Source organism: Dama dama, chromosome 30, assembly GCF_033118175.1.
Source record: "Dama dama isolate Ldn47 chromosome 30, ASM3311817v1, whole genome shotgun sequence".
Lineage (NCBI taxonomy): Eukaryota > Metazoa > Chordata > Mammalia > Artiodactyla > Cervidae > Dama > Dama dama.
The window spans coordinates 35,061,304-35,075,538 of NC_083710.1; the positions used below are offsets into that span (position 1 = coordinate 35,061,304).

Below are 14,235 nucleotides of genomic sequence, written 5' to 3' on the forward strand. Positions count from 1 at the left end.
GTAAGAGTGGACAACCTTGTCTTATTCCTAATCTTAAGGGGAAAGCATTCAGTATTTTATTATTAAGAGTGTTGTTAGCTGTTAAGTTTTTTTTGTATATCAGATTGAGGAAATGCCCTTCTATTCCTAGTTTTTTGAGTGTGTGTGTGTTTTGTTGTGAAAGGGGTTTAGATTTTTTTAATTTATTTTTTAATTAAAAGATAATTGCTTTATAGAACTTTTTTGTTTTCTGTCAGACCTCAATGTGAATCAGCCGTAGGTGTACATATGTCCCCTCCCTCCTGAACCTCCCTCCCATCTCCCTCCCCATCCCACCCCTCTAGGTTGGTACAAAGACCCTGTTTGAATTTCCTGAGACATATAGCAAATTCCCGTGTGCCATCTATTTTACATGTGGTAATGTAAGCTTCCATGTTACGCTCTGCATACATTTCACCCTCTCCTCCCCTCTCCCCATGTCCATAAGTGTGTTCTATATGTCTGTTTCTCCATTGCTGCCCTGAAAATAAATTCTTTGGTACTATCTTTCTAGATTCCATATATATATGCGTCATATACGATATTTATCTTTCTCTTTTTGACTTACTTCACTCTGTATAATAGGCTCTAGGTTCATCCACCTCTTTAGAACTGACTCAAATGTGTTCCCTTTTATGGCTGAGTAATAGTCTATTGTATATATGTACCACAACTTCTTTATCCATTCATCTATCACTGGACATCTAGGTTGCTTCCATGTTCTAGATATTGTAAATAGTGCTGCAATGAACATTGGGGTACATGTGTCTTTTTCAGTTTTGGTTTCCTCAGGCTATATGCCTAGGAGTGGGATTGCTGGGTCATATGGCGGTTTTATTCCTAGCTTTTTAAGAAATCTTACCGTCCTCCATAAGGGTTTGGATTTTGTCAGATGCTTTTCCTGTACCTAATGAAAGGATCATGTGATTTTTGTTTCTTATTCCATTGATATTGTATATTAATGACATTGACTGGTTGTTGGATGTTAAATTAGTCTTGCATTCCTGGAACACTCTGCCAGGTGCGTAATTCTTTTATAGGTGTTGGGTTTGCTGGAAATTAAGCTTTTTTTGCATCCACATTCATAAAAAATATTGACCTGTTTTTCATTTGTGATGTCTTTGGTTTTGGTGTCTGGGTAACACTGGCTTCATAGAATGAACTGGGAAGTTTTCCCTTTTGTTCTTTTAGAAAAATTTGTGAAGAATTGGTGTTCATTCTTTAGATATCTAATAGAATTCACTTGTCTTCTGGGCCTGAGTTTTCCTTTGTGGGCAGTGTTTTGATGACTGATTCAATCTCTTTTCTTATAGGTATATTCAGTTTGTCTGTTTCTTTTGAGTTAGTTTCAGTAGTTTATGTCTTTCTAGGAACCTGTTTATTTCATCTGTTATCTAATTTATTGACATACAATTATATTATTCCTTTATAATTCTTTTTATTTTAGTAATGTCGATAGTAATATCTAGTGTTTCTTTTCTGATCTTATTAATTTGTCTTTCCTCCTCTTGGCTTGTCTGTCAAAAGGTTTGTCGATTGTGTTTATTTTTTCAAAGAACTAGCTTTTGGATTCGTGAATTTTTTTCTAATGGTTTTTTGGACATGACTTAGTGACTGAACAACAAGTTTCTTTCACTTACTGGTTTCTAATTTCATTCCACTGTAGTCAAAGAACATACTTTGTATTATTTCTATCTTTTTAAATTTATTGAAGTTTGTTTTATGGCCTAGTGTATAGTCTATCCTAGGGAATGTTCTGTGTGCATTTGAGAAGAGTGTGTATCCTGCTGTGGTGGGTTCTGTTTATGTCTGTTAGGTCTAGTTGGCTATCTGTGTTGTTCAAGTTCTTTATTTCCTTTTCAGCCATCTCTTTAGTTATTATGTCCATTATTGAAAGTAAGGTATTGAAATCTTCATCTATTATTGTTGAATTTTCTATTCTTCAATCCTGTCAGTTTTTCCTTCCTGTATTTTGGTGCTCTGTTGCTAGTTGCATATATATTTATAATTATTATATCTTCATATATATTTATAATTATTATATCTTCCTGCTGAACGCTATCATTATTACAAAATGCCCTCTTTACCTCTGGTAATGGTTTTTGTTTTAGTCTATTTTATCTAATATTTAACAACTGCACAACAATAATTATTTATCTAATATTAGTATAGCTATTTCAGCTTTCTTGTGGTTGCTCCAAAGCTCTGTTTTGAATTCTCAAAAGCTTTGGTGGGCAACTAAAGTCAAAAGTGCAATGTAAAAACTCTCATTTCTAGATAGGATCCTTTTCATGGTGTTGGTTATTTACCTTCTTATCCTCTTCACTTCATCCTCAATAAATTAAAATCACATCCTCCTTGAAAATAATTAGGAGTCCTCATGACCAGGACTTAAGAGTTAAGGTAAATGAAACTAAAGGGAAAAGAAATCAAGAAAAAGTTTATGAAAATCATGGGAATGAACAAGTACTCGGAAATAAGATGTTTACTCTTGAACTCCTCTTCAGTCTGAAAAACCCCCTAAAATCCTTGGGCCATTCACTTGCTCCACACGCCATAGAAGAGCTCCTAGGTGATGCCCTTGGGAAATAGACTGGCACGAAGCTTGCCATGCTGGGACCTCTGTGTCTGTGTGCCCTGATATGCCAGAGTGATTACAGATATCAAAAGGAAAAAACACATTGAAAAAGTAGGTATAATACCATTCTGAGCAAGGGTCCCTGTTTCATCTTCCCCTGTGCCCGAGCCTGCCCGTTGTCCTGAAGGATGACAGCCCAGCTACTCCTACTGGATGAGAAAACCTCATTCTGTGCCAGCTTCCTGTCACTGCTGTGAGTTCTAAGAGTTCAGAGAGGGGAGGGTGGTGTGACCTCCCTGCCTCTGGGTGTGGCCTGAGTCCCTGGTGACAGTGTGTCTGCAGCGCGGGTACACCGGCGGTCTCCGGAGCAGCTCTTCCTCACTCTTTCAACAACCAGCCACTTTGGTCTCAGGAAACCACTCCACGGAGCTGGCTGGGTTTAGAAGTCGTTTTTAATTTTGTGACAAAGACAAATGCGTCCTATGGGAGTAGTAAGTGGTTTTACTGGTGATATTAATGGAACCGTGACCTCTTCTGTATCTGTGGTCATACAAAACAAAAAATGTTTGTATTATAATATGTCAGGCAAGTTCATTCTCAGCCCTTCCTTGAAGCAAACTGCAGAGGAAATATACTATTAATAAGCCTGGAGAATAGTGTGTGTGTGTCTGTAGGCATAAGTTCATTTGTAAACATAGTGGATTTATAATGCCACTATTAACTGTGCTACAAATGGTGTGTTTTGAATTATGCTGGGACGGACACCAATCATTGAAGTTCTGGTATTTTTTGAACAGTGGGCCCAGTGCTAAAATTGGCATTGATTTTTAAAGGCCAATAGCTATCATGAAATTCAAGTGTTCGAGGGATCCAGAGCGAACTAGGGCAAGATGAAATTCAAAGGCATGTTGCATTAGCTGCTTTTGTTTTCTTTTGGGATTGGCATTCATTAGACTAAAAATGACTACACCAAGGTTTGCTGTTTCCTCAGGAACATTTTATGCCAGTGTCCTTTGTTGAAAATGGTTGTTTAAGGAGACAGTAAATTAAATGTGAAGGATTTACAATTTAGTTACATGAATTAAACTATTTCCTGGTGTTTGTGTTTACCTTGGGACTCACAACGGAGATAAAAATATAGACTCACAGGAGGAAGGAAAGGAATTGATCGAATCCCAGTAGTCCTGCCTGGATGTCCAGCTCAGCAGTTTTATTCAGGGGAGGAATTTTGTGCTGATAAGTGAATCTTTGTCTCCGTATAATTAACTCTTCCTCTCTACAGATGCTACTACACTCACTGAGCCTTCCTAATAGACATATAACTATTAATGTGATAGTTAATGTCTCCTAGTATACTGGACAAAACTGATGTAAATCACATGCAAAATTTATAGTTTTCCTCAAGTAAAAATGCTTTAAGACATTGAGATTTACGTGCAATGATTTAAAATGTTATTGTAAAATCATACATGCTCATTCTAGAAAATCTGACAAAAACAGAAGGGCTTTTCTGGTGACTCAGTGGTAAAAAAATCTGCCTGCAATGCAGGAAACACAGGAGCCTCGGATTCGATCCCTGGGTCGGGAGGATCCCCTGGAGGAGTAAATGGCAACCCACTCCAGTATTCTTGCCTGGGAAATCCCATGGACAGAGGAGCCTGGCAGGCTACAGTTCATGGGGTCACAAAGAAAATAATAACAACTCGTAATACTCAAAGGGAATCATGGCTCACATTTTAGTGTATTCGTTTTGCCTTTTTTTATGCCATTATATGAATATAAATTTGTACTTTTTGTAGTTTAGGTCTTGAGTATAATTTATGATTTTCATATATCCTAACCCCCCTTTCTCAAGTTCAAATTTCTCATAATGAGAAAATTAATGGCTAACACACACACATCTGCCAGGTACCATTCCAAACACTTTATATGTATGCATTCATGTCACCCTCAAGACAGGTATTACAGAGGAGGGATGGAATTGGTGAAATGCTTTGCCCACAGTCTCACTGCTAGTAAGGGGCAGAGCTGGGACTCAAACCCTGGCTGTGAAGTGTGTGCTTTTTTTTTTTTGTGGTCATGCAGCTCATCTTTCCTGGACTAGGATTTGAACTTGCACCCTCAGCAGCAGTGCAAGCATGAGTCCTAACCACTGAAGTGAAGTGAAAGTCACTCAGTCATGTCCGACTCTTTGCGACCCCATGGACTGTCCAGTCCGTGTAATTCTGCAGGCTGGAATACTGGGTTGGGTAGCTGTTCCCTTCTCCAGTGGATCTTCCCAATCCAGGGATCGAACCCAGGTCTCCCACATTGCAGGCAGATTCTTTACCAGCTGAGTCACAAGGGAAGCCCAAGAATACTGGAGTGGGTCACTGGACAGCCCTAAATTCTCCTAACATTGTCCCCCTCACTCCCCCAACTCTGAGCCTTGTCCCGAGGCTGTCCCAAAGGCACCCCCACCCCAGCCTTGCCCCTGGCGCGCGTCCTCACCTGGGAATTCCTCCAACAGTAGACCGTGTGACATCGCACATACTTGCCGCGGGGAACTGTGACAATCAACCTTTCTCTGAAGAACAGTCGCCAGCAACAGTGCTTCCTGTGACGAGGGAGCGGGCTCTGATGAGGGGCGGTGGGGCAGGGAAGGAGCCTTGGACTGGAGCTCAGAAGAAACTGGCCTCTGGGGTTTCTGTTCACAGCGAGACAACTCTCTGCACCTGTTCATGCCTTTCTCTTCTCATCTGTAAAATGACAGGGTTGGAGAGTAGTTCGTTCACTGGCTCATTCATTCATTTCATATGAAGCAGAGATGAATACTGTCTGTCTCCTCTCCTCAGAAGTCATCATCCCATGTGTACCCAGAGAAGTCGTGTTTTAGGTGCTGTTACAGGAGAGTTCTGGGGCTGCTGGCAAAGCCCCTGAGGTGGGCTGGGATGGGAAGTAGGAAGGGCTGGCCCAGGAAGGCTTCCCAGGAGACCAGGAGGAATCGTTCAAGGGTTTCTGATCATCCAAGATGGTCTGTATCGATCGGGTCCCTCTAGGGTCCCCTCTGATGTATGTCACACACCGCCATCTTCAGCGGGCTACAGCAAGGTCCCTTTTTTGGTGTTAGTGGAGTGTGTGTGTGTGTGTGTGTGTGTGTGTGTGTGTGTGTGTTAAAACTACAGAACTTTATCATTTCACATTCTACACACTTGAGGTGGTGGCAGGGCCGTGCCCCCCTGAAGCCTGTAGGGAGCTCCTGTTTGCCTCTCCTTACCTTCTGAGGGGGGCTGGCGACCTTCAGTGGCCCTGACCTCCAACTGCATTGCTCCATCTCTGCTTTGTCTCCATATGCGTTCTCCCTGGATGTCTCTCCTCACATGGCCATCATCTTATAGGGACACCAGGCCCATTGGACTAGGACCCCACCCTACATAACTGAAGTAACTCTATTGGCAGTGACTCTATTTGACCCTAGTGAGGTCGCATTCTGCAGTGCTGGGGTTAGAACATATAGTTTGTGTGTGTGTCGGGGTGGAGGGAGGGAGACACAGTTCATAACAATGTCTGTAGCCCCCATTCAGTCCAGGCAGCCATGGCCCCCATCGTCTGTTCAGCATCCAGGATGATTCTGAACAGCGAGCAGGTGGGGGCCCGGGGAGAGTCTGCACAGGGCTTCTTTCCATCTGGGCAGGGAGGGCTGGGTCCAAGGGGAGAAGCTAAGAGCAGTGTTTCCTGAAGAGATGGCTGTCCAGGGATTCCAAGGGCGAGATAGACTGCGAGGGTGTTTCTGAAAGAATGTTCAGTCCTGTCCCTGCAGGAGCTGCAGGGACGCCCAGCACGCGGTTTGAGTCCTTCTGACCTCTGAGGTGGGCAAAATGCTGTCGACTGGGGAAGAAAAAAAATCATAATGTGAGAGTCATGAGTTAAGTTTTATTGGAGTGAAATAAGGATTATAGTTTGGGAGACAGCATCTCAGATAGCTCTGAGAAACTGCTCCAAAGAGGCAGGAGGGGGGCAGGGAAGGTCAACATATGTGATTTTAGTGAAGGGTAAGTACATGCAGTCAAGCATATATTATTTTTTTGCAGAAGATTTCTGCTTGTCTTGAGGAGCAGATGTCACCAGGAAGGATTTTAGTGCTTTTTTAGATATGAGGAGATGCAAGAATTGGGCTCATAAAGTCAGCTCCTGAGAATATCTATCTAAAGACTGACTCTGCCCATTTTCCCCAGAGCGCCTCATTCCTGCTGTCCACCCTGAACTCCCTTCAGAGGGTGTTGAAGGTCAGCCCTGCAGAGGCACCTGATTTAATCCTTGTAGAGGTAGAAGGCAAGGCCGATTTGTGGTTGACAATGCCATGCTTTTAAGGGTGATCTCTTGGTGATTAGGTAAAGCCCTTTCCAGGTCTCTTCGCGAGCACTCGCGCATGCTTTACTGTTCGTAGTCATGCGGTGCGGGCTAAAGAACCAGACACACGTGCTTGTGAAATAAATGCAGTGTTCACCCTGCTTCTGCTGCCTTCACCCTACCCCCTCCCCTGAAGTAGTTCAGACCTTTTCGTTTTACTAGTTGGCCTTTCAGCTGCAGAAAGCGGTGGAGGCCTGTTTCTGTCATTCAAATGGAAATCCTCTCTCCAACCTGACACCTTGGTCCCCCACTCTCCACTGACATTTGTACTCCTAAGACTGTGGACCCCTGCACCCACCCCCTCTGACTTCTGACAAAGGCTCAGGAGGGCGCTTCCTGAGGCCCTTTTGCAAAGCTGTGGGAAGACGTTTATGCAGAATATTCACCTTACTCTCACTCTGCACTTTTATGGCTTTTTCTCTGAGTGATCTAAACACCCCTCACCCCATCCCCCAGGTCACAATTTGCAAAGTAGGAACTGGGCCTCAGAGGTGGGGGGCGGGGGCAGGGGTCTGCTGATTGAAGGCCGAGACCTGAATAAGGAATTCGGTTTCCTTAGAGAAGGATTCTGTATCTGGGCAGAAACACGGAGGGCCCGGTGAGAGAGAAGAATGTGGGTGTATGGGGGTTACATGCATGGGAAGATGCATGGTGGTCCCCACGTTGCCTCACCAGCTTCAGTGTCTGGGTGTTCATCGTACAGTCATTTATGTGTGTGTGTTTTCATTTTCTTCTCATTCAGATACAGATAAACCTTTCTTAGAGATGCACAGTGAAATCCCTGAGATTATAAATATGACCGAAGGGAAGGAGGTGCTCATCCCCTGCCGGGTCTCGTCTCCCAGCATCAATGTTACTTTAAAAAAGGTAAAACTTCTCTCACATGCTCTTCACTGCAAGTGAGCAGAATGTATTGTGAGTTATTTTCTGTCTCTGGAATAGTTTGCTTACATACTTTTCTATAACAGCTTTTTACTCAGAAGCCTGAGTGCTAGATGTTATACCCATGTGTGTATTTAAATGGAATAAGAGGATAATGTTCTGGGCATAAATCTATGTGAATCACAAAAGAACCAAAATCATGAAAATTTTTATGTATTGCCACAAATTCAAACGTCTGTAAATGTCAGAAAAACCAATTCTCTGGCGTATACAAATTAATTATCCAGATTTGGGCTGAAGGCAGAACTGCCAGGCAGAATACCTGACTCTCCAGCATCTGAGAACTGTTGCTTTGGTCTGAGTTGGGAATTCCCTGATAACAAAAAGCTTATCTTTTGCCGGGCATCTAAACTTAACCTCTTAGGGGAAATAAAAAACTATAAATGAGGGTTTTCTTCATGTTATGTTGTAAATTGTGTGTGAAGAGAAGGAAAATGATTTCAAGTAAAATCTAATAAAGACAAAACCCCTAAAATGTGCCAAGCCAGGTATTTCAGCTGCAGTTACTTTAGGGGTAGTGCTAAGTCTGAGAATTAGATAAAAACTCCCCAAATGGAAAACCACAGTGAATCCTGGGTGCTTAGAGCTTAGGAAAAGTGAACACTGTCTAAGGCATCTCCTGGCACTGCCCATCACATGGAGGCAGGGACTCAGGTGGTGATGGTAGTCAAATTGGAAGAATTTAGAGTGATTTTCAGTATCACCTATTGACCCTGAATCCTGAAATGTGATGAGGTATCTCCCTGTCTTCTTGCCTTGCATTCACTCCCCTATGTTGTGGAGTTACATTTTCAATATAGTCCATCAGTGACAGCTCATGGCTTCCATTACACTGGGTACCATTGCCAGGAAATACAAAATCGTGGTAGACGAGGTGGAAACCCCAGAGGAGTCAAACTCAGTCAGTGGAAGAAAAAACTGAGGTTCCCAGAGAGTGAGGGGCTTTTGGGGCCACACGGAGCGTTATAGCCCATGTTCTGTCTTCTGCTCCTGTGCTCCTCCGTCCTTTGCTGATGGTTAGTTTTGTTTGCGTAGGAGCAGGACCAGCGTGGTTCAGAGCAGAGGCTGGGATACAGCCTGGATTCTTCCTCCCCTCCCTGTCCACTTCCCTGCCAGATATCAGACCTCTCTCCTCAGCATGTCCTCACCAGAGAGATGGGAGAGTTACAGGAGCACCTCTTCACCTGACTGTCAGGAAGGCTACGTGAGGTGCTTGGAAGACACTTAGAACCTTGCCTAGCACAGGCAAGCCCATTCATGGGTTACTATCCGTGTTACATATCTAACAGTTTAATGCCCAGTAATCAATGTATTGTCAAGTGATGCTTTCAAGAGCCTGGCATTACTCCCCTTAGTCCAAGATGATAACTGCTCTGTGATGAATATGGAGCATACCATGGGGATATGAAACTTCTTGTTTCATGTAAGCCCCTTGCCTTCAGGGCCTAATGCAGGTTGCTTGTCTGTGAGGAATTTTCCCGAATTCTCATCTGCAAGCATTTCGAAAAGGAAAGCTTATTTTCTCTGTTTTCCCACCCAGCTCTATGATACAAAAGAAAAGAGAGAAGCATAAAATTCTAACAAGGATTTTGGTATATCATATATATGTATAGAAAATATTCTAACCTATTACATATATGTGCTGACATGACATTACCATGAGGTCTTTCCCTTCCTCTTCCCTTCCCGTTCCTCTCTAATTTGCTGCCCCTTCCCTCTCCCTTTTCCCTGCCTGCTTCAGTGGAACCCTGGTCAGCTGGTGACACTTCCCTGTGCCCTACTGTCTTGCAAGGCTGCCCATCGTCCTGCCTCTTTAGGACACACGCAGCGATTGCCACAGCTGATGAGCTTTGTAGTCTTTTGCTGTTTTAGCTCTTGTCAGCCAGACATAAAGTGGCTTTGTCAGTGAACTACAACTAGTAGCAGTCATGGATAGACGAGAGTAAGAGACACACTTCAGAGGACAACTGAATGTATTTTTTGGTGGTGCAGAGAAAGTCCATCAGCCAACCTTTCTTTTAGATTCAGCACATACTTATTTTCTCGTGTTTTTAAAGCATTTCTCATGTTTTCAAGCATTGATAGATTTCAATCCCCGTTGTCAATTTTTCTGAGATTTTCCTTTTAATAGTTTGCACCAAGTTAGAAAAGAAGGTTCTCCCTCCCCCTCCCCCTCTTAACCCCCCTGCCAGGGAATGCAGAGCATTCCCAAGTTTACAAGTAGCCTCCTAATGTACTAAAACATGAAATGCATCCTTTAATTGCTTTTGGTTCTTCATAAACAGGATGCAGTTCATCTCAAACCCACGTAAGGCTCTGGGGACGTGCACCAGTGTGGACACACACTCACTGGGAGAGGCAGCTAGTACTTTTGAAACAGAAATCTCTGCCATCAGGTCTGCCATCCCAGTCTGATTTGCTCCTTCCACAAGCAGTATACTTGTGGATCGATGGATAGAGCGGTGTAAGCTGGTGTGTACTTTTAAAAAGAAGACAGAGAAGACTTGAGCTTCTTTATGGCAGTTAATGCTATGAATCTTTTATAATCTGTTGTGAGAAGGTGATCTGATTCCCACCCCCCTGCCCTTTTCCAACTGGGGATAAATAGTCGTCAGACCATTGCCTCTGAAATTGGCTGACAATCTGGCATCAGGGAATCTGGCTCTGCTGCTCTGTGGAGCAGTGACCCTTGACTCAAAGTAGAGGCTTTAGATTAACTCTCTGGTGTGCAGGAGAAGGCATTAGGGGAGAATCAGATGGTGGGTTCTTTTCTTCTGTTTCGACTCACTGTTTAGCAGTACTTCTAGGAATTCGCGAGCACGTCATTCCTGACTGTCTCTGGCCTCACATTCTTTTTCAGCTCTCTTTGCTCTCAGGAGCCGCAGCATCTGGGAGTTGTCCTCCCCGGTGCAGAGTCAGTACCCTCAGTTTCCCCAGAGTGATAATAACCCCAGTGAGTGCCAAGTTGATGCTGTGAATCCTGGCAGACCACCAATGATGCACAGTCCTTTTAAGATAGCTAGCTCCTTAACAAATCATGCAAATGAGATGACAAGGTTTGGCTTGTTAAGAGCTCCCGGTGATGAGACCAAAAAGATAACCAGGCACCCCTAGTGGAAAAAAATTCCTAATTCATTATCCTATTGAGCATCAGGCCAGTTTGTTACAGAGACTCCCAGAGGCTTGAAGAGACACAGGGTCCTGCTAGAATTCTGACACGACAACTAGGTATGCCCTAGGTGGGTGCAGCTTGCTGCTAAGACTAATAACAGAATATGTTGTTGACAATAATTTATCATGGTTAACGTATCATTTGTTACATGCAAAGAAAACTAAAGAACCAATTATGACAACCTGGAGTTTCTACCTGCACTATTCTCGTTTGAGATAAAACTTATATTTCAAAAATTGCAAACTATGAGTGAAGCTCTCACCATAGCACTAATATGATTTTGTGAACACACATTTCTTCCTTTTCCAGTTTCCATCTGATACTCTGATCTCCGATGGAGAAAGAATAACCTGGGACAGTAGAAAGGGTTTTATAATATCAAATGCAACCTACAGAGAAATAGGGATTTTGACCTGCGAGACAACAATCAATGGATATTTGTACAAGAAAAACTATCTCCTATTTCGGCAAAGTAAGTGATGTTCCAGAAGCATGAACATACGCCGGGATGCTCAAGGGTTTATCTGCTTAATGAAACGTTGATTTTTTTTTTTTAACATGACTTTCTCTGCTTGCAGCCAACATAATCAGAGACGTCTGGATAAGCCCACCAAGCCCAGTCAGGCTACTGAGAGGCCATAAGCTCACCCTCAAGTGCACGGCTACCACCCCGTTGAACACAAGAGTTCGGATTACCTGGAGTTACCCTGGAGAAGTGAGTGACCTCCTTTTCTATTTCTTCTATAGGACAGTATTTAGTTTTCGCAAGTGAGATGTTAAACTGAGTTTTTGAAGTGAGAGAGAAAAAGCAGAATATTCTGACGCCTCTGGCAGAGTCAATAAAAGAACTTTGGGTTTGGTTTGGGTGCTTCTCTTCCCTGACGTGTTGTGAGTATGATCTGCAGAGATACCGTCTTTTGATGTCTGGAGGTTTTGTTTGGAAGTGTATAGGCTGGTATTTCTATTGCATGATTCTGGATGGAAAAGGGGATTGTTTCATCCTTGGAAACAAGTCTCTAGGATTTAGAGATGAGAAAGAAATTTATCACGACGTGCCAGGAAGGGGCTATCTTTTGTAACAACAACAGCAAAAAGTTGTTGTCGGCACATTAATTGAAGAGACCGGCAGACAGGCAGGCACCTGATTGAGCATGTTTGGGAAAGATAATACAACCCAGCCACCGAATATTCTGTTTGTTAAGGGACAAAGGAGTGATTCTGTCTTTCAGAAAAATGAAAAGAATGAAGCCTGAGTTGGGTTCCCTTGTTCAAATTAAACATCTTTGCAAACAATCTTTGTTTTAAATAATATATATATATGGGGAGTCTCTGGTAAACTGTTGAGGATCATCCGACAGTGAGTCCAGCACCATTTCTTACGTGTCTGTATGATTTATGGTTCAGATCCCAGGTAAACCATTGGCTACATCCTTCAGGTGGCCCAGTCACAAAGTTAGCTTATGATTAAATTATGTATACTTTACATAGTATGTATTAGATGGTGTATGTAGAATTAAGATGAGTGCCTCTGTCCTCAGCCACTGTTTTATTTAATTGAGGTACAACTGAGTTATAATGGCTAGTTTAGCTTCAGGTAGGCAACATAGTGATACAGAATTTTTATAGATTATGCTCTCTTTACAAAATACTGGGCTATATTCCCTGTGCTGTACAATATACATACTTCTTGCCAGGAAAACAGAATAAACTGGCAACAAAAGGTACCACAAAGACCCCACAGGGACGTATTAAAGACTCATCAGTCATAAGGTATTTTCTAGAAAATGGTTGAAATAAGATTGCTACAACTTGTGGCAATATGTTCTGGGTTTTGATAGAAGCCATATGTTCTTAATACATGTAAGGAGGGAAGAAAGTTTTTATCCTTTTAGGGTTGCTGCTATAAGAGTATGGTGATACACCTGTTGAATGTCCATAGCTTTGAAAGTGATGGAAGTGGTCTAATACATTAACCACTAGCCACATATGCCTAATAGTCTGGGGAATGTGGTTTGTGGGACTGAGGGTCTAAGTTGTTAACTCTGTTTCATATTAACTTAAATAGCCTGTGGCTGCTGACAAGCCTGTTGTAAAACCAGAGGAAGTTTTAGGATACCAAGGCAGAAACAATGAAGATGTTACCAAATTTGGGAAGAAGAGCAGCAACAAGCACAAAATTTCTGATCCAGAATCTATCTTACCATTTGGATGTCCTATCTCTTTAGTCTTCTTTTAATCTGGACTAGTCCCTCAGTATTTTTATCTCTTTTGTTGTGTTGATTTTAATGAACCCCTTCCCTCTCTTCCTCTCTTCCTTGAAGTGAAGTTGCTCAGTCGTATCTGACTCTTTGTGACCCCATGGGCTATAGTCCACCAGGCTCCTCTGTCCTTGGGATTTTCCAGGCAAGAATACTGGAGTGGGTGCCATTTCCTTCTCCAGGGGATCTTCCCAACCTAGAGATCGAATCTGAGTTTCTTGCACTGCAGGCAGACTCTTTACCATCTGAGCCACCAGGAAAGCCCTCCCTTCCTTGAAATACAGAAGTTATTTTGTAGAATACCCATTATTTGGGGGTTTATCTGGTCTTTTCTAATTATTAGGCTCAGGCCATGCACTTTGGGCAGGTGCGCCATAGAAGTGATGTTGTGTTCTTCTCAATGTCATATCTGGAGGTACATGATGCCATCTTGGTCCCATGGTTAAGGTGGTATTTGCCATACTTCTTCATGGTAAAGTAGGAAAATTTTTTGAGACTATAAAAACATCCCATTTTTAATCATATTTTTTACACCCATTGATGCTAAAGGGAGAAGGAAAAAGTAATATCAACATGAATAGAATTGCTAAAGTTCCCTCAGTCTGGCATGTAGGGACCAATTCTCTTATTTTTGATGGCAATGACTGACATCTTCTCTGTGGTTGCTGCCAAGAAGGGAGAAAATTGTTTAACGCATCTGTGCCAACAGGTAGGTAGAATTTATCCAACATGGCACAAAGGGAGAGCTAAGGTCAAGACCCAGAGACTAGTCTGGCCAACTTCCAGAGCCTTTTTCCATGCCTCCTCACAGGGACAAACCAAGAGGAGGAAATAACATATTATGTGTTATAAAATGAAATGCTTGAAAAAAAAGTAAG

At 42.6% G+C, this 14,235-nt stretch overlaps 1 protein-coding gene across 2 annotated transcripts in view; it reads left to right on the forward strand.

Annotated features, from left to right (window-relative positions):
- The window catches only part of FLT1 (fms related receptor tyrosine kinase 1), a 200,122-nt gene that overhangs the window by 52,900 nt on the left and 132,987 nt on the right, over positions 1–14,235 (forward strand). For both annotated transcript variants that reach the window (XM_061133717.1, XM_061133718.1), the window contains exons 4-6: positions 7,728–7,852; positions 11,409–11,571; positions 11,678–11,814. In XM_061133717.1, the coding sequence (XP_060989700.1) occupies positions 7,728–7,852; positions 11,409–11,571; positions 11,678–11,814 (425 nt within the window). The remainder of the gene's footprint in view (positions 1–7,727; positions 7,853–11,408; positions 11,572–11,677; positions 11,815–14,235) is intronic.